Below are 18,129 nucleotides of genomic sequence, written 5' to 3' on the forward strand. Positions count from 1 at the left end.
AGAGACCCTGAATTTATTAAAGTCTCCAATCTGTGGGACTGTGGGATTTTTCTCCATAAGACATTGAGGAGTAGAACAGAGTCATTTGGATTTGTCCTTTGAAGGAGTTCATCCATTTCTTTCCATACCCAGTGCCGCTGTCCTTACCTGACTGCCTCTGTCCCCATATCCTCAAACACCCTATTTTCTTGCTAGTAGGTTTCCTTGTCTTCTTGCTAAAATAAAGCATTTTGACAGATAATAACATTATTTGAGAACTTTAAATAACATCCTATTCCTGTCATATTATTTTAACTTACTCACCTCAGTGTTCCAGGCCTTCCACAATTTGTCTCCCTTTTCCCGTTCCTCTGCTTGTAACTAGTGTCTTTCTTATATTACTCATACCCAGCCTTTTGCTATCCATGCTTCAGGTTCAATGCTTACCAAGTACAAACTTTTGTTTAAGCTGTGTTACTCTTTGGAACATTTTCTCCTTTCTTTTGCACCAAGCCAACTCCCACCAAAATTCTCCCATCCCCCATGATAAAATGTATCCAACATCTTTCCTTGCAGTAATCATGAAAAAGATTTATAGTTTATTCTTCATTTAGAAATCATACTCAACCCTTCTTTCTTTCTTCCTTTCTTGAGGAAGAAAGATTGCATTTTAATCATTTAGTGCATATAAGTTTTATTTTAATTCAAATAGATGGCCCCCGCCCCGAGATTTTATTTTTGGATTGCCTGGCTGGCTAGGTTAGTAGAGCATGCGACTCTTGATCTCAGGGTCATGAGTTCAAGCCCCACACTGGGTGTGCAGCCTACTTAAATAATAAAAATAATTAATTAATTAAAAACAAAGTTCTCTTTTTAAAAAGATTTTACTTATCTATTTGCACACACAAAAGAGAGAGAGCGAGAAAGCATGAGCAGGGAGGAGATGGAGAAGCAGGGAGTTCAATGCAGGGCTTGATCCCAGGACCCTGGGATCATGACCCGAGCCAGGTGCCCCAAAAGATTTTATTTTTAAGTAATCTCTACATTCAATATGAGGCTTAAACCCACAACCACAAGAGTCACATGTTCTACCTATTGAGCAAGCCAAGCACCCCAATGGCCATTTTGTTTATTTTTTTCTTATCATCGAGATTTCATTTTTTTAAAAGATTTTACTTATTTGAGAGAGAAAGAGCAAGGACAAGCAGGAGGGGGGCAGAGGGAGAGGGAGAAGCAGACTCCCTGCTGAGCAGGTAGCCTGACAAAGGCTCCATCCCAGGGTCCCAAGACCAGGAGTCAAAAGCCCCAAGATTTTGAGCCAAAGTCAAACACTTAACTGACTGAGCCACCCAGGCACCCCTTTCTGTGTTTGTTTCTATAAGTTAGTGGAATAGCTGCTACTCTTAAACTTAAAGGGATGGACTTATGTATGGTCATCATTTGTATAGACTATGTGTCTGCTGACTTATGCTGGCTGGCTGGCTGGAGTTGTGGCTGTCATGGGCTGGTGGTCTTGGGGCTCTCCTTCTTGGGGCTGCCCTGGTGGGAGAGTGAATGGTCATTTTTTTAAAGACTGGGACCACATCCCACAGTGGATTGTACCTGAAGTAAGTGCTTAATACTTATTGGATGGAACTGAGATTTTAGTTGAGCCCTAAAATTTTAAATAAATTACACCTCAATCTCCATTCACTAATGTATTTAATGAGCATATAGTTGATTACCCAAGTCCTTGCTAAGAGCTGGGGAGATTTCTTTCAACCTCCAAGTGCCTCTATATTTTGAGCTGTCTTTCTCCCAAAACCTCTTTACAACCTTTAAAACACTGAATTGCCTTGGACCCAAGACCCTCTGTAATTAGCCTTGTGTAAGTATTGTTCTATTGTTTCTGATTAGTCTCACTATTTCACCTGGTCTTCCATCTCCAAGTCTGTGTGTGTGTGTGTGTGTGTGTGTGCATGTGTGTGTGCGCGCGTGTGTGTTTATATTTCTTGGTTACTTGCTGTGAGGCTTAGCCCAGTCAGCGATGCTACCCATCCTGATCTCAGTTCAGTAAAGACTGGCCATAAGTAGCAAACCCCTGCCCCTCCTCTCTTCCAGTCCAGAGACTAGTATGTAGGAGGAGGGAAAGGAGGTGCCCACACAGATAAAACTATCCAAGAATGCCAATATCTCCCAGGCCACCCACTATCCTGGGAATTTTGAGAACGTCTTTTGTCCCAGCCCCCACGCAGGGAAAAATCTAAGGAGGCAATACCAAGGTGGGAGCCAAGCAGTGTTGTCTGAAGTAGTCTCATTCTCCCTCCCTGCTGACAGTCCCAGAATCAAAGGGTCTTTATGGAGGGTGGAGATGGAGAAGGAGCTGTTTTGCTGTCTGAAGAATCTCCAGGGCCCTCTAAAGGAAGATGGAACAACACTAATCCTGTATCTGGGGGCCAGTCAGGCTATGTGGGGTTGGGACAACTGGTCACTTTCCGTCTTTGGAGTCTTCACCTTACTCCTCTTTCTGTGTGATTCTCTGAGTCAGTTTGTCTCAATCTCCACATCTCACTTTTGGCTTGAGCCCCACTCACCTGTCCTCTTCCATCAACCAACAGCCTGATTGCCAGCCACCCTGGCTTCCTGGCTCCCTAGTTCCTGGCCTAGTGGCCCAAGCCCATGCTGCTCTGACAGGGTTAGAGGGGAGGAGATGATGGGGACAAGAAAAACCTCCTGGTGACATCTACTTTTCCTTCCCCAGGCCTCAAGCCCTCAAGTGTATGCTAGGCCTCCCTTATTGGGGTCATGATGAATACAGGGAGGAGGCATGTGGGGAGACATAAGGAGGTTGAAGCAAAAACAGTAGAGAGGAGGGACAGAGGGTTGGGGCAGAGTAGAGGTGGAGGGGGGAGACTCTCAAAGCCGAAGCAGGATAGCCAAAGCCCCTGGGGAGAGGGGGGGGGGGGGGAGTCGCACGGCTCTGACACCTCAGCCCAGCCGAGGTCTCCGGGTTTTTCGTCTGTCGCTCCTTCCAGCTTCTCTTCCTCCCTCTCTTGTGAGATTTCTTCCCGAGGCCTCTCCATTTTAAAGCATGTGATCCCCTCCGTCCGAGTCTTAGCGACGGTCCTCGGGTCTCTCCATCTCGCGCCTGGCTTGGGTCTCAGGCTGAGCCTCCCGGCCTGGCCCTCTCGGTGGGCGGTGCTTCTTACGCTCCGCCCCCAAGAAGGACTACTGGTGGAGAGGTGTCGAGAAGGCGGTGTCCAGACAGCTTCTGAGAGTCGGACTGGTTGCGGTGACCCAGAGGCGGGCCGGAGGCGGGGCCAGTAGGAAGGCGGGCGGGGCGGCTGGGGCCGGGCCCAGAGCCCCGGGCGGTCGCATTGTTTTCCTGCGCCGAGCCGCGGCGGGAGTGGGGGCTGCGACTGCGACCCAGGACTCGCCCGACCCGACTGCGCCCGCGAGGTCGGATCCGAGCTCCATCCCATTCGGACGCTCGTCACGTCTCGCCAGAGCCCCAATCACGGATTACGAACTCGGCGCGGTGCGGGGCCGCTGCCCGCCCGCTGCGATCTTGGTCCCGCTGACCCGGATCTCGGGGCAAGTACCCCGGAGCGGGGATGGGGTTGCAGGGAGGCGAGGAGGACCCGGGGCGCCGCAGGCTGGGGACAACCTTCCGAAGTGCGAGAGGGACCCGGGAGGGTGCCAGCGCGCTGTGTGCTTGCCTGACGGAGAGGGTCAGCGGAGTTGGGGTGCACGGAGGGAGGAGGGGACCGTGGCCGAACCCCGTCAATGCACTGCTGGGCGCAGGGTCCGGGCGCCTCTTCCCAGCAGGTTTCTCCGAGCTGCGTCCATTGCGTTGGGGAGCGCGAAGGGCGATTATTTAAGGCGCGCACCGTACAGAGGGTGGAAAATCTGGTTCCTTGACTCCCCAGCAGGAAAACTAAGGTTCTGAGACCCGCGGAGAACTGGACCCTCTCGAGGTCCCTGCAGGGATGGGAAGGGGGACGCGTCGTTCGGACTTTGGTGTGACGCCTGCACCTCTGTCCTTGTGCAAACGGGAGTCTGAGCACCACTCAGGTAGTTGGCTTGGGCAGAGTGGGGGAAGGGGGGCCCCCCCAGAGAAACAACAGTCCCCGTGCTCTCCTCCTTCCTTCACCCCGCTCGCGCCGGTGCTTTGTTAGACCGGGATCTCCGAAGGAGAAGAGCCTGGCTGGCGACTGCACCTTGAGCCCGAGGACTCCGCTCAGCGCTGGTCCCAGGCCTGCCCTCCTCGGTTCCCAGCCTCTGGCCCTGTTTCTCTGGCCTCGGAGACCCGCCTCCGCTCCTCAATCGCTGCTCCCATCCCCACTCTGTCTGCGCCCGCAGGCCCCTCCAGCCCCTCCTCCCGCTAACGTGGCTCTGGGACCCGGTCCCGGCCCAGACTCTGCTACCCGCCCCTCTTGGAGCCCCAGATCCAGTAAAGGGGAGACTCGTCGAGCCCCTGGCCCTGGGCCCACCTTATGCCAGGGTCTAGACACCTGGTTATCCTCGTTGGGGGCTGGGTAGGAAGGGAAGGTAGGTTAGGAGCCAGGGGCTGGGGGTGGGGGAAATGTCTTGGAGAAGGGAAGGCGCCTTCAGCCTGTTCCTCGAGGATTCTCCGAGCGCCCCTCATCCCTTCTACGTCTCCTCTCCTCCCCCAGAGGAAGGTGGACTGGGGTGGGCAACCAGCCTGAGAGCTTCCTGCTATTGTCCCCAGCCCAGTCTCCCCTTCTCCATCCCTTCCCCAGCCTCCCCCAAGACTCTGCTTATGACTCTGGCTATGACCTGGCCACTCCTCAGAGGTGGCTGCAAGGGCCAGGAGGAGAGAGAAGGGCTCTTTCCTCTCCCAGCAAAGGGAAGACCTTGGAGGGGGAGATAGAGACAGCCAGCACCCGCGCCCCCCCCCCCCCCAATTTTCCTCAGACGGGGGATATTATGCAGCTGGGGTTGGTCCCAGCGGAGTAAGCCTTTTCCCAGGCCTGGAGTGGGATGGGGACTGCTTAGACACTGCTTCTCCAAAAACAGATATGGGAAGCCCTCTTAAAGATATATTATACTTAAGTCTAGGGGGCCAATGCAAAGGCCAACCAAGTGTTTTCAGAGGCTGGACTAATCCAGTCTAAGTTGGGGGGGTGGGGTGCAGAGACATTGGGTGGGAGAGAGGCAGGACCTGCTCTCTCATGGAAGAAGAAAGGGGCTGGGGGTGCTTGCTATCAGAGCATTTTGCCTAGAAATGAAGAGCTTGTGAATGAGATGCAAATTAGCCTCTATTGTCCCCAGCTAGGGCGCTTTTGCGAAGAAGCCTGCTGGATTCTGAGGGTTTTAATGTGGGAGTGGTCATCCTGCCCCCACAAACTGTCCCAGTCAACCTTTTCCCCAGGACTGGTCGAGCAATTCCAGGAGCTTCTGGCTAGGAGCCAGCCCCAGCCCCTGCCCTCACACTTTAGGCACAAAGCGCCAGCACCTTTGCAGTCAAGCTTAATGTCAACTCCCCCTCCCACCCCCTCCCACACACACTCTTCCAGGGCAGCGCGTCCTCTACCCTGGTCTCAGTAGACTTCTGAATTTTCACATTTTCTTTTAAGGGATGTGGTAAAGAGGTGTAGCTAAGCCTCTTCCCTCCTGTCCCTTCTTCCATCAGGTCAGAGGTCTCCTATCCCCCTCAAACCCCCACAGGAGTCATCACCCTAGGTAAGGAAAGGGCAGCAGCTCCCGAGGGCAGGAGATCGAAGCTGGCATGGCCTGGGAACAGGAAGAGGGTCTGGCTGTTCTCCCCACTTGCCAGAGACCAAAGTTGTTTCCTGAGTGAAGATACCAGTTGCCCAGGGCAACTTGGAGGGGGAGGATAGGAGACAGGCTGTGTCCCTTTCTCTTCCCTTGGGACCAACAGCATCCGGAAACATGGCGGGGTGGGGGGGTGGGGGGGTTGTGTGCGCAGTTAGGGAGGCTTGGCCTTTCAGCACCAGGGGGTCATTAGTTAGCAGATGACTGCTCTGTCCCTGCGGGGGAGGGGGGTCATCATTAGGTGTTCCTACCCCTGCCCCTCCTCCAGCCCTCTTGGGACCCCATCTGACGTCAGCCTCCCCACCAGTGACGCTGAACTGGGGGTGGGGTACACTTGGGTCCTGGCTTCAAGAGTGGAATTGGGGAGACGGAATGGGCTGGTCCTGGAAGCCCAGGGTCGCTTGTTTAGGCGACACGGCAGGATGAGCAGGTAAGGATGGGTGAAGAATAGCAGTCTGTTACAGCAAGAAAGGATTCTCACCCTTCCTGCCCTGATTTTGGAGCGGTTGAGCCCCTCACTCCAGTTCTAGGGGAAGGAGGGCAGGAAGCTGGTGTACACCTCCCACGGGGTTCCACCTGGGTCAGCTGGGGGTGGGCCATGGCGCTGATTGGTGGGAAGGAAGGCTGTCTCCCGTCCCTTCGACCATATCCATCTTTTCCTGGACTTTGGGCTACCGTTGCCTGCCTGTCGTTGAATTATTTATATTTCCATTTTGAGGCAGCCCGAAGAGGGAAGGAAGGGAGAGAGGGACATACATATGCAGCCGTTTCTCCTCACCAGGACAGCCAGTTCCCTGCCGGGTTCCTCGTAGGGGGTTGGTTCTCCTCTTCCTCAGCAAGTGTGAGCACTGGTTCTTCGGAGCCAGGAGGGAACCGGGGGCTAGAGAAGCTGGGAGGGGGCACAGTGGTCGGGCAGACAGCTGCAGCCAGAGCTAAATTTAGCCTCTGATCTGGCTTTGATGCAGATTCATTTTTGGCTAAGGCAGCCCCCCACCACCACTCTCCTCCCCACCCAGCTTCTCCCCAGCAATGGGAAGATCCCTTGAACCATGAACTTAGACCAGGATGGTGACCCCTAGGTTTCCTCCTCCAACTCTGTTCTTCCTCACCCCTATCGAGGGTGATAGCTTCCTCGCAGCTGCCTCTGCCTGGGCACAGTGCCTGCATGGCTCCCAGGGTGCCGCAGGGGTCTGTGAGGGAGGGGGAGGCAGACATAGTGCCCTCTTCCTCCTCCCAGTGCCAAGGAGTCACTATTTATAATTTTAAGCCTTTGGTGTCTAATTATAACTGAGAAGGGGTTAGCAAGGGAGGGGGCCAGGAGGTGTCACCTACCGAATGTCCCAGGCCCAGTCAGGAGAGAAGAGAGGAGGCTGAGTGAGAAGGCTTGGAAGGGGAGCGGGTGTGTCCTGTCCTTACCTGGGGTCACGCCTGCAGGCCTCACACTAGCCAGTCTGGGCCAGTTGGAGAGAGAAACGCCCTGAGTGACAGTGACAGCTGGCTTGGACCGACGCAGTGCCAGAGAAAGGGTTGTTTCCCCCGGCCCACAGGGTCTTCTGGGGATAAATCAGGGGAGCAGCCTGCCAGTGTTAAGGGTGAAGGATTCAGCCCCGTCCCCACTCTTCTCTGTCTCCTTCCAGGGCTGGCATATGGGTGAGGGGGTACCCCCTGGGGCCTGAGCTGCCCCGCACAGGATGCCCCGTGCCCCCCACTTCATGCCTTTGCTGCTTCTGCTGCTGTTGCTCTCACTTCCCCACACCCAGGCGGCCTTTCCCCAGGACCCCCTCCCTCTGATGACCTCTGACCTGCAAGGTGAGTGACCTCGGCCCACCCCCCTGTTGTGTGAGCTCAGCACTCAAGACCCCAGCAAGGGAGGAGGAAGGGTGGGAGGTGAGGTACAGGAAGGTAGGCAGTGGACGGAAGTGGACAACGGAGAGGAGGGGGGCACTCAAGCCTGTCGCCCATCGCTGCTGGGCCCACTTGCTGCACTCTTGAGGCCACACTGTTGCGCAGGGGTTGACAACACAGACCCAGCTAGGGGCTTGACAACCCAGCCGGACCACATACTTTAGCTGGTTTGAATCCCTGCCCAGCTGCTTGGGAGCTGCAGGACCTCGGTTGAGGTGGTTCACCTTTCTTTGCCTCGGTCTCCTCATTTGCAGAATGAAGATAACAGATAGTGTTCTCCCTTATTAGAGTTATTTAGGGATTAAGTGAGGGCATCCTCGGAAAGGGCCGAGAACGCTGTCTGGCACACACTCAGTGTTTTCTGTGTGTTTGCTATTATTATTAGTTACACAACGAAGGCTTGGGGCTGGTTTGGTGATGCCCCCACACCCCTCACCTCCCTCTCCACCATCTGTACCACAACTAAGCTGGGGTCCTGCTATAAGGGAAACCATACACCCACTTTTTTTCTGAGAAGAAAAAACTTTATTTGCAAGTTCCTGTTGTATATGTAGGATTTTGAGTAACTCTAAGGATGAAAGAACCGCAGCTGGGTCCCTGGGAGTGAGGGTTGGGGGATAAGAGTAGCACTTTTGTGTGCCAGACGCTAGCCTAAGCACCTTGCAAATGCTAAGACCTCAATCCCTGAACTCTGAGCTCCCTTGGAGCGCTGAAGATCTTGGTCGCCATGGTCAGGCCCATGGTCTGGCCTGTGGATGCCCTGTGGGTCAGGGGAGGCTGGAACCGGGGAGGGCTGAGGTGGCCTCTGAAGAACCTTAAGGGCTGGGAGAAATGGAGTAAGTGCTCCAGACAGGACAGCATTCGATGTGGGAACTAGAGAGGAGCACTCGCCACACCGCCCACCCCTCTCACTGCCCCCTCCAGAAGGAACGGAGTTCAGCTTTGGAGTCAGACAGATCTGACTCGGAACCCCAGTACCTGCCACTTCAAGCTAATGGAGCTATGTGAATTCCTTAATGGCTCAAGGCCATAGGCTTCTCATCTGTAAAATGGGGCCACTATTAGTACTTCCTTCACAGAGCTGTATTTAAATTAGGCAATTCCAAGTACTAACAGGGTGGTTGGCAGAAGTTAAGTGCTCAGGGTGAGCAAGCATTGTTTAATAGTTGTATTGATAGCTTTACCTCACAACTCACCTCGCTCTTCCATGACGTCCATGACTGAGGTTTGTCTTGTTGGGAAGGATACTGAGGAAGGAAAGTCTGGCTGGCCCTCATCCCCCACATCTCTGTGTCTTCCAGGTACTTCCCCATTATCATCCTGGTTCCGGGGCCTGGAGGATGATGCTGTGGTTGCAGAACTTGGGCTGGACTTTCAGAAATTCCTGACCTTGAACCGGACCTTGCTAGTGGCTGCCCGGTAAACTGACCGTGGCACAGTTGTGGGGCCAACATGCATGCTCCTGAGCAGCCATGGGACCTGCATGGCCACCGCAGTCTCTTGCAGGGGACACATGCAGGTGTCCAAGCCATGGGACATGGACACGCTTGGACCCAGGGCACAAATGCCAAGGCATGGAGTAAGGGGGAGGACAGAGGGCAGGAGGTCTGCACTGTTGGTCTCTGAGCTGCTGAGCCTGAGCAGGGTGGGCGCTAAGGAGTTCAGGTGGGGTGCCTTGCCTTGGCTCTGATCCCTCCTTACCTGTCTCTTCAGGGATCACGTTTTCTCCTTCGATCTTCAAGCTCAGGAAGAAGGAACAGGACTGGTGCCCAACAAGGTGAGGGGCGTGTGGGAGGAGGTGCAGGCTTGGAGATGGGGCCGGGAGCGGTCCGGTGGGGATAAAGCAAGGAGGGACGAGGACTCCCAAAGGAGCCATAATGTGCGGGGACCTCCAGGGTGCCCCATGATGTTCCCTCCTTTACTTGTCTTCTCAGTATCTGACATGGCGGAGTCAAGACATGGAGAACTGTGCTGTACGGGGAAAGCTGACGGTGAGGAGTGGGATGAGAATTCTGAGGGGAGAATTTCCTGCCTCCAGGCTCTGTCCAAGTGGTCCTGCACTGGGCCCGCTTTCCCAAAACCCACTTCCATCTCAGGACACGGGGGAAATGTGCAGGAAAGGGAATGAATGATTTTCACCTTCCTTCCCAGAAAAGTGAGGCTCCAGCAGGCCCAAGAATTTGCCTGAGGTTGCGGGGCAGTGATTAGCTTACTTGGGACTTTACCCACATTGCTATGACTGGCTGCGGGGAGGTGGCCTAACGTCCTGGGCCCCCTGTCCCAATCGTAGGGACTCCTGTGGCTGACCTAGAATTTTGGGTTCTCTAGGACGAGTGCCACAACTACATTCGTGTTCTTGTTCCCTGGGACTCTCAGACACTCCTTGCCTGTGGAACGAATTCATTCAGCCCCGTGTGCCGCAGCTATGGGGTACAAAGGCGGAGGCGGGTGGCAGTGGGGTCAGGATGGGAGTGGGAAGAGAACCCAAGATGGGCGACCAGTTTGGTGGGGGCGGGCCAGCCACGGTGGAGAATTGGGAGTGCCGGGCGGAAGGGTCCAGAAGGGGTGGGGGAAAGAGGCAAGGGGACATGAGGGAGTGGGCTGTGGAGCCAGACTCCAAGACCCCAAGGATTCCAAGAACCTGCTCCTTCTGCCTCCAGATAACTTCGCTGCAGCAGGAGGGTGAAGAGCTGAGTGGGCAGGCTCGATGCCCCTTTGATGCCACCCAGTCCAACGTGGCTGTCTTTGCAGGTGTGCACCTAGGCGTTTAAGAAACGGGCCTGTGGCAGGAGGGGGCTCCGGCCTTAGCCTTTCTTCTGATTTGGTCTTTGCCCATGTTCCCGAGTGCAGGGTTGAGCTGGGGACAGGGTCAGGCTAAGGGAGACCCAAGCCTTGGGTTAGGCGACCCCAGAAGAGCCAGATCCTTGGGTCCTCACCTGACCCCACCCTACCCACCCCTCCAGAGGGCAGCCTTTACTCAGCCACGGCTGCGGACTTCCAGGCCAGTGATGCTGTAGTTTACAGAAGCCTCGGGCCTCAGCCCCCACTCCGCTCCGCCAAGTACGACTCCAAGTGGCTCAGAGGTCAGGGCCGGGCCTGGGGGATGTTGGCTGCTCGTGGGGAGGAGGTGCAGGGGAGGGACTGTGGCAGGGAGCGGGCAGATGGCCGCTGGTACGGTTCGTGTTTGCCAAGGCAAGAGGCTGCGTGGGGCCAGGTGTTTCTGAGCATACCATTCCGTTTCCCCTTTCAGAGCCACACTTTGTCCACGCCTTGGAGCATGGAGACCATGTCTACTTCTTTTTCCGGGAGGTCTCTGTGGAGGATGCCCGGCTGGGAAGGGTAAGGAGATGGGCCCCAGTGGGCGTAGCTAGAGAGTTCTGCTTGATCCTGAGAAGCCAGTCAGAGTCAGGGGAGAGCTGCTGAACCCCATGTTCACCACACAATCCCCTGGACTCTGAGCCCCAACTTGGAGTTGCCCCCACATCCTGCTGTGTCCCTCATCCTTGACTCAGTCTGATCTACCACACTATACCCTTGCTTTGCTGTGGCCCTGGCATCTGTCCCTTGGTGCTCCCAGATACCCCCAACACCCGCATCCTGCCCCGCTGGCCCTGAGGCCCTCACTGTTCTCAGCATCCCCTGCTCTCCTCCCCCAGGTACAGTTCTCCCGAGTCGCCCGTGTGTGTAAGCGTGACATGGGTGGCTCGCCTCGGGCCTTGGACCGCCACTGGACATCATTCCTGAAGCTGAGGCTCAACTGCTCTGTCCCTGGGGACTCTACCTTCTATTTTGACGTCTTACAGGCCTTAACTGGGCCTGTGAACTTGTATGGCCGCTCCGCTCTCTTTGGGGTCTTCACCACCCAGACCAATAGGTTAGTACTAGACTAACCAATGTGGTCCAAGCTGTCCTTGTCCCCCCAGCGTCTAAGCTCCCCTCTCAAAGCCTCCCACTGCCCCTACCTGGAGGTGAAACTCCCTTCAAAGCCAGCTTGCTGTTCTGACCTTCTTTCTCCCAGCACGGCCTCCAGGGGGCTGTCTCGCTCTCTCAGGCTCCGCCCCCTAACATGGCACTTAAGGTTAGCTGCCGTCTTACCTGGGAGGACCGTGTGATCCCTTCCAACACCTAGCCCGCATCTTTTTCTGGCTCCTTCAGCATCCCTGGCTCTGCGGTCTGTGCCTTCTACCTGGATGATATCGAGCATGGGTTTGAGGGCAAGTTCAAGGAGCAGAGGAGTCTGGATGGGGCCTGGACACCTGTGTCTGAGGACAGGGTTCCCTCCCCCAGGTACCCAGGATGAGAGTGGTTTTTTTGGGGTTGGGGCAGAAGCAAGAAGCGAGTTCCAACATGGGATTATGAAGAGAGGGTCTGTGGGATTATGGGGAGAGGGCTCAGCGGGCTGGCATGGGACTGGTGAGCTGCAGAGAGGGGGGAAGCGGTAGTGTGAACGTCTGTGTAAAGGGAGAGAGCAAGGGTTACCGATCGTGTCTGAGAGCAGTTGGTCGGGGGCACAGAGCCTAACTGAGCCCTGGCTCCCTGTCCTAATGCTGCCCCTTCCCGTGTTCATCCCAGGCCAGGATCCTGTGCCGGAGTCGGTGTGGCTGCCTTGTTCCCCTCCTCTCGAGACCTACCTGATGAAGTTCTGACCTTCATCAAGGCTCACCCGCTGCTGGACCCCGCCGTGCCACCAGCCACCCATCAGCCTCTGCTCACCCTCACCAGCAGGTAGCTAAAAGAACAACTGCTGACCAACCCCCACGCCCAGCCACTCTCCTCTGACCTCACATGGGTCAGTCACATTGGTGAGGGGAGGGAGGGAGGTATGAAGGAACGTCTGGGAGGGGAAGGACCCAGGAGTGTGCACCAGGAGACATGTACTGTCCTTGAGACGCTCCGGATTCCACCAGTCGGGTGGCCCTGACTGAGGCCTGTCCCTCCAGGGCCCTACTGACCCAGTTAGCTGTGGATGGTAGGGCTGGTCCCTACAGGAACACCACAGTCCTGTTCCTGGGCTCCAACGATGGGACCGTGCTGAAGGTGCTGCCCCCGGGGGGGCCCTCGGGAGGACGTGAACCCATCCTGCTGGAGGAAATCAATGCCTACAGCCCCTCCAGGTGAGGCCTTGGTCTGGCAGTGCTCCCCGTCCCCCACCATCACCCTGCAGAGCAGGAATGGGAAGTGAGCTGGTAGACTGGGCTGTGGGGATGTGGTGGGGACTCCAGCGCTGGCTTCCACGTGGCCGAAGCTATAGGCTAGAGGGGTTTGGTAAGAAGCTAGGTAGTGTGGTGGGGCAACACTGGGACTTGTAGTCTTAGGCACCTCCCCACCTTCTGTTCTTTAACTGACCCAGGGAAAACGGAGCCTCCCCTGCCCCATCTCTGATTCCTTCCTGCCTCACCCTAGGTGCAGTGGGAAGCGGGCCGCCCAAATGGCACGGCGGGTCATAGGGCTGGAGCTGGACACTGAAGGTCACAGGCTCTTTGTGGCTTTTTCTGGCTGCATCATCTACCTCCCTCTCAGCCGGTGTGCCCGGCACGGGGCCTGTCGGAGGTGAGAGGGGCCTGACCCCCCCAGGGCCAACAGGAGCCTGGGAACACAGGCGTGGGGGAAGGTGTGGCAGGGAAATGCAGGGTGTGGTTGGGAGGGAAGGGTGCGCTGGGCATTGTGCAGGTGGGCAGTGCCCAGGGCCTAGAACAGGCATTGGGACAGGGCAAGATGGGAACATGGGGCCAGGGGCCTCCTGCAGGCCAGGGTGAGAGCTGCAAGGGCAGGGCCATTGGATGGGATTAGAGCGGTGAGCCTCATATGACTCCGTTTCCCCAGGAGCTGCCTGGCTTCTCAGGACCCATACTGTGGATGGCACAGCTCCAGAGGCTGTGTGGATATCAGGGGACCTGGTGGGTAAGTGAGGGGCCCCCAAATCTCCCGAGGAGAAAGTTCTGTTTGCCCCACTCAAAGAAGCAGCTCAGGGCCAGTGTCGGGGGCTGGGGGCAAGATATGTAACCACCCTATGCTACCTCTGTCTCCTGCTAGGACTGATGTAGACCCCACTGGGAACCAGGAATTCACGGAGCACAGCGACTGCCAAGGTAAAGAGGGCTGGGACAGCCATAGCCATAGCTGCACAAGGCTGTGACGGCCATCAGCTACAGCCCAGGTGTGGGCTTATGTACTTCTGTGGCAGTCGCCCCCTTCGGTTCCTCATGAAGCTACCACCCCGGCCCCCTCACCCCCCACCTCCATCGTCACTCTCTGCCTTCCTTCTTCATAGATGGAGCTACTGGGAGTCAGTCTGGCACAGGGGATTCTGCTTATGGTGAGTCTGCCTATCCCAACGCCATCTTCCCTTGCTTGGCCCCCACGCACCCACGTGTGTGCTCCGTGGCGACAGCAGACAGCTGCCCACACACACTGGGTCTCAGATGAGGGCCGGCATACTCCAAACAGCCCACATAGAGCTCGGTGCTTGGCACACAGTAGGGTGCTTAATAAATAGTTTTTGAAAAAAATACATGAAAGAATGTCCTGCACGGTGAGCCTTTCCCCATGCCCAGAGGAAAGTAGAGGCTGGAGTTCTGGACCTTTGGGTTCCAAAGAGGGGGCAGGGGTGGGGAGGACCCACTGAATGGGTGTCAGAGGTAGAAAACAGGAGCCTCACTGGCTCTGACCTGGTCTCTGTCACCAGTGCTTCTGGGTCCTGGCCCTTCCCCTGAGACCCCCAGTCCCCCCAGTGATGCCCACCCCTGGCCCCAGTCTTCCACTCTTGGAGCTCACACTCAGGGTAAGGGGGCTGGCTGGGAGGGATAGGAGTGAAGCGTGGGGCTGGTGAGTCTTGAAGAATTCTAAGCCCCTCACTGACGCATTTGGTGCTCACTAATGCCTGTTTGGAGCTTCCTCTCCCCCGAGCTGGGCTGCTTAGACCCACCGCCTTCTGCACTGGCAGAGTTTGGAACTCGCTCTAGGCATGGCTACAGGGCCTGGAACTGGGATGGGTACTCCCCAGGCCCAAGCTCTAGCCTGTGTGTGAGGTCTAGTGTGGTGGATTGACTGTGTATGTTGAGCGCGGGGGTGGGGGGGTGGGGGGGTGTCTGTGTCATTATGAGGAAGGTCAGCCCGTGCTGGAGTGAGGCTGAGCAGCAGCAGCAGAGAGGTGAAACTCCAACTTGCCCTCCCATGCCCACCTACCTTGGCTGAGCCTCCCTCCTCCCCTCTCGGTCAGCAGGCGTGCGCCGGGACCTCCCCCCAGCCTCAGCCTCCCTCTCCGTCCCCATCCCACTCCTCCTGGCCTGTGCTGCTGCAGCCTTCGCCCTGGGCGCCTCAGTCTCTGGCCTCCTGGTCTCCTGCGCCTGTCGCCGAGCCCACAGACGTCGGAGCAAGGACGTCGAGACTCCGGGGCTCCCGCGCCCTCTCTCCCTTCGCAGCCTGGCCCGGCTGCACGGAGCGGGCCCAGAGCTGCCGCCGTCCAAGGACGGAGACTCGGCGCAGCCGCCCCAGCTCTACACCACCTTCCTGCCTCCTCCCGACGGCGTAGCCCCGCCGGAGGTGGCCTGCCTGCCCACGCCGGAGTCCACGCCCGAGCTGCCCGTCAAGCATCTACGCCACGCTGGGGGGCCCTGGGAGTGGAACCAGAATGGGAACAACGCCAAGGAGGGCCCCGGCCGCGCGCGGGGCGGAAGCGCAGCGGGAGGGCCAGCACCTCGAGTCCTGGTGAGGCCACCACCGCCCGGCTGTCCGGGGCAGGCCGTGGAAGTCACCACCCTGGAAGAACTGCTGCGCTACCTGCACGGCCCACAGCCGTCCAGGAAGGGGGCCGAGCCCCCGGCCGTGGCAGCGTTGACCTCCCGGGCGCTCCCACCAGAGCCCGTTCCCACCCCCGCCCCTTCCCTCTTTGCGGGCTCCAGCCTCCTCCCCCGGGAGTGCGGTCTGCCTCTAAGGCTGGACGTGCCACCCGAGGGGAAGTGTGCGGCGCCGTCCACCCGGCCCGCCCTCTCCGCCCCTGCTCCCCGGCTAGGGGTCGGAAGCAGTCGGAGGATGCCCTTCCCCACGCACCGGACGCCCCCTGCCCTGCTCACTCGGGTCCCCTCGGGGGGGCCCTCCAGGTACTGCGGGGGTCCCGGGAGACATCTCCTGTACCTGGGCCGGCCGGAGGGGTATCGGGGCCGCGCTCTGAAGAGGGTAGACGTCGAGAAGACCCAGCTGCCCCCGAAGCCTCCCCTCGTCTCGCCCTCTTCCCAGCCGGCTGTCCCCAACGGCAGTCATTTTAACTTTTAAAAGGGAGCTGCGCCAAGTCCTCGGATGGCGCCCTTGAAGCCCGTGCCCTCAAAGGCCAAGAGCATGGACGCATCTCCATGGACAGAGGCCCTCCCTCTCTCCGTGTTCCACACCTCCAGCCTTCCTGGACTCTGAGAGTCTCCCGGGGTCCCAGCCCGTCTCGGGTTTATTTATTGACGTCTTTCTCCCTGTCCTCGAGAGAGGAGTGGGAGGTGAGAAGCTCGCTCCCTCAGTGAGCCAGCTTTTCGGGGGGAACTGGCGCACTCCCACTCCCCCCTCCCTCAGCCAAGCTGCCTTAACTCGCCCCTCCGGGCTTCCTCCATAGACTGGGCCGCGGGCGGGCCGCAGGGCGGATGGACAGACCGACGGGGCTGGGGCCGCGCGCGCGTTGTGTACAGAGTCCTCGGGCCTCCCGGGACGTGCCTCCTCCTACTGTGTAGGAGCCTCCGCTTCCCAATACAGCTGTGTCCCCGAGCCGTGCCTCACTTTCCTAGCGGAGGGGGCGGGGCGGGAACCGGTCCGTTAGCTAGGCGCCTCTGCCCCCGAATCTCTGCCTTCATCTTGGCCTTGCATTCTCTCCCGAGTAATTGGGATGGCTGCGGTCCCACGGGGGTTAATCAGGAAAGGTTTCCTGAAGGAGGCAAGCGAAGAAATGGTGTGTGGAGATGAACCGGGGCCCAGGAGACCCACGGCAGAATTTAGGTGGGGTAGGGAGGGCACCGGAGCACGTTTCTGGATCAAGGATGTTTTCATAGCCTGTTCCATGGGGGTGGGGAAGGGTATTTTCTGAGAAATAAAATGAAGCTGCAGCGCAAGTGGTTTAAGTTTCACAACAGGAAATCTCGTCCTAAAGAATTTGGAGAGTGTAGGTCTTAGGATGGATAGGTTGCAAAGAACGGCAAAGGATTCGGCCCTGTTGGTGGTAGGGTCTAGCCTTGGTAGTTCCCTAAGGAGCAGTTAGTTCCCTTTCTCAGAGCGGGAGGGGGTGTAGGAGCGCGTGCTTCGTGTTTCCTTGCACGCATGCGTAACCTCTGGTCTCGGAGTCTCCGGCTGCGCTCCAGCCCCGCGCTCGGAGGATCAACTAGCGAGTGTCTGTTCTGTCGTTCTCTGGCTGGAGCTGGCTGAAGATACCTGTCTGTTATCCCGGGGACCAATGGGAGGGGCGGACAGGACCATCTGCCCCGCCCGCCACCTCGAGCTTAAGGACACTTAAAGCCTCATGCGGGCGGTGCCTGCTTTTGCGGATTTACAGGTCCGGGTCTTTACCAGCGCGTGGCCCGGGTATAGGCTCAGTTGGAGCCTTAGGTCGCCGTCGCACTGGCGCCGCCTGGAGGCCGCCCTAAGCCCCGCAGCTAAGGAAGCCTTGGCAGTCCCCTTTCCCCGTTCGCCATAGGCCTGCCTTGAGTAAGAAACCCCTGAAAACAATTTGGAGAAGGACCGTGATTGTGTCTAGCTCCGCCCTTTATTTCCTGTAATCCAGACAAGTCAGAACTTTGCCCTAAGCCTCAATGTCCTCATCTGAAAAATGGGGTTGTTTGAGAGGCTCAGGTAATTATAATGTATGTAAAAATGTTTTTAAAGGAGAAAGCATGGTACCTTGTGAGATGATGATTCCTCCAAACCCATGCTTAGACGTCCTAACTTTGCGCTCTTCTACCAAGCAATCTGTTTCTTTTTGTAACCTTAGGATCTTCACTTACAGGTTTTACCCTCAAGATGTTTTTTTAAAATCGCCCTCTGAACTTTCCTCACACCTTGTCCTGCCAAATTTGTTGCCTCTGCTTGGGGCTTGTTTCCCCAGGTTGGAGAGGTCCTTTAGGTCTTAGTTTCCCCTCTTTGGATGTCTTACTTAAACCAAGATGCTTTAAAACCGTCGCTAGTTTCCTAGATAGTGAAGGAGAGCAGGGAAGGAGTGGAGCAACTCTCCAATCACCTAATTTCATTATCCTCTTCAAACCAAGGTTTTGAAGTCAGAACAAAGAAAAATGTTAGGGCTGCTGCTGTTTTCCGCCTTCAGAGGGACAAGTCTCACAAATACTTCAGTTCTTGCCCTGAAGGTGGTCACAACAAAGGGGTAAATGATCTTTACGTTGTTTTGTTGTTGTTTTAAAGATTTTATTTATTTTTTTTACAGAGAGAGACAGCCAGAAAGGGAACAAAGCAGGGGGAGTGGGCGAGGGAGAAGCAGGCTTCCCC

At 56.9% G+C, this 18,129-nt stretch overlaps 1 protein-coding gene across 9 annotated transcripts; it reads left to right on the forward strand.

The window, feature by feature from the left end:
- Positions 1 to 3,293: 3,293 nt before the first annotated feature.
- Positions 3,294 to 16,407, forward strand: SEMA6C (semaphorin 6C). Of its 9 annotated transcripts, XM_059136784.1 has the most exons (20): positions 4,489 to 4,509; positions 5,615 to 5,664; positions 7,395 to 7,566; positions 8,964 to 9,081; positions 9,376 to 9,439; positions 9,597 to 9,653; positions 9,991 to 10,092; positions 10,323 to 10,413; positions 10,626 to 10,745; positions 10,913 to 11,001; positions 11,319 to 11,536; positions 11,818 to 11,949; positions 12,235 to 12,387; positions 12,603 to 12,776; positions 13,066 to 13,212; positions 13,486 to 13,563; positions 13,696 to 13,751; positions 13,934 to 13,978; positions 14,348 to 14,443; positions 14,885 to 16,407. In XM_059136784.1, exons 3-20 carry the CDS (start codon positions 7,449 to 7,451, stop codon positions 15,931 to 15,933), a joined length of 2,907 nt encoding a protein of 968 aa, XP_058992767.1. In that variant the 5' UTR covers positions 4,489 to 4,509; positions 5,615 to 5,664; positions 7,395 to 7,448; the 3' UTR covers positions 15,934 to 16,407. The 9 variants fall into 9 exon arrangements, with proteins under 9 accessions (XP_058992761.1, XP_058992767.1, XP_058992759.1 ...); XM_059136776.1 differs by lacking the exon at positions 14,348 to 14,443 and having other exon boundaries at positions 4,490 to 4,509; positions 14,882 to 16,407; XM_059136780.1 differs by lacking the exon at positions 14,348 to 14,443 and having other exon boundaries at positions 4,490 to 4,509; positions 14,963 to 16,407.
- The last annotated feature ends 1,722 nt before the right edge of the window (positions 16,408 to 18,129 follow it).

The sequence above is a fragment of the Mustela lutreola genome, chromosome 10, assembly GCF_030435805.1.
Source record: "Mustela lutreola isolate mMusLut2 chromosome 10, mMusLut2.pri, whole genome shotgun sequence".
Lineage (NCBI taxonomy): Eukaryota > Metazoa > Chordata > Mammalia > Carnivora > Mustelidae > Mustela > Mustela lutreola.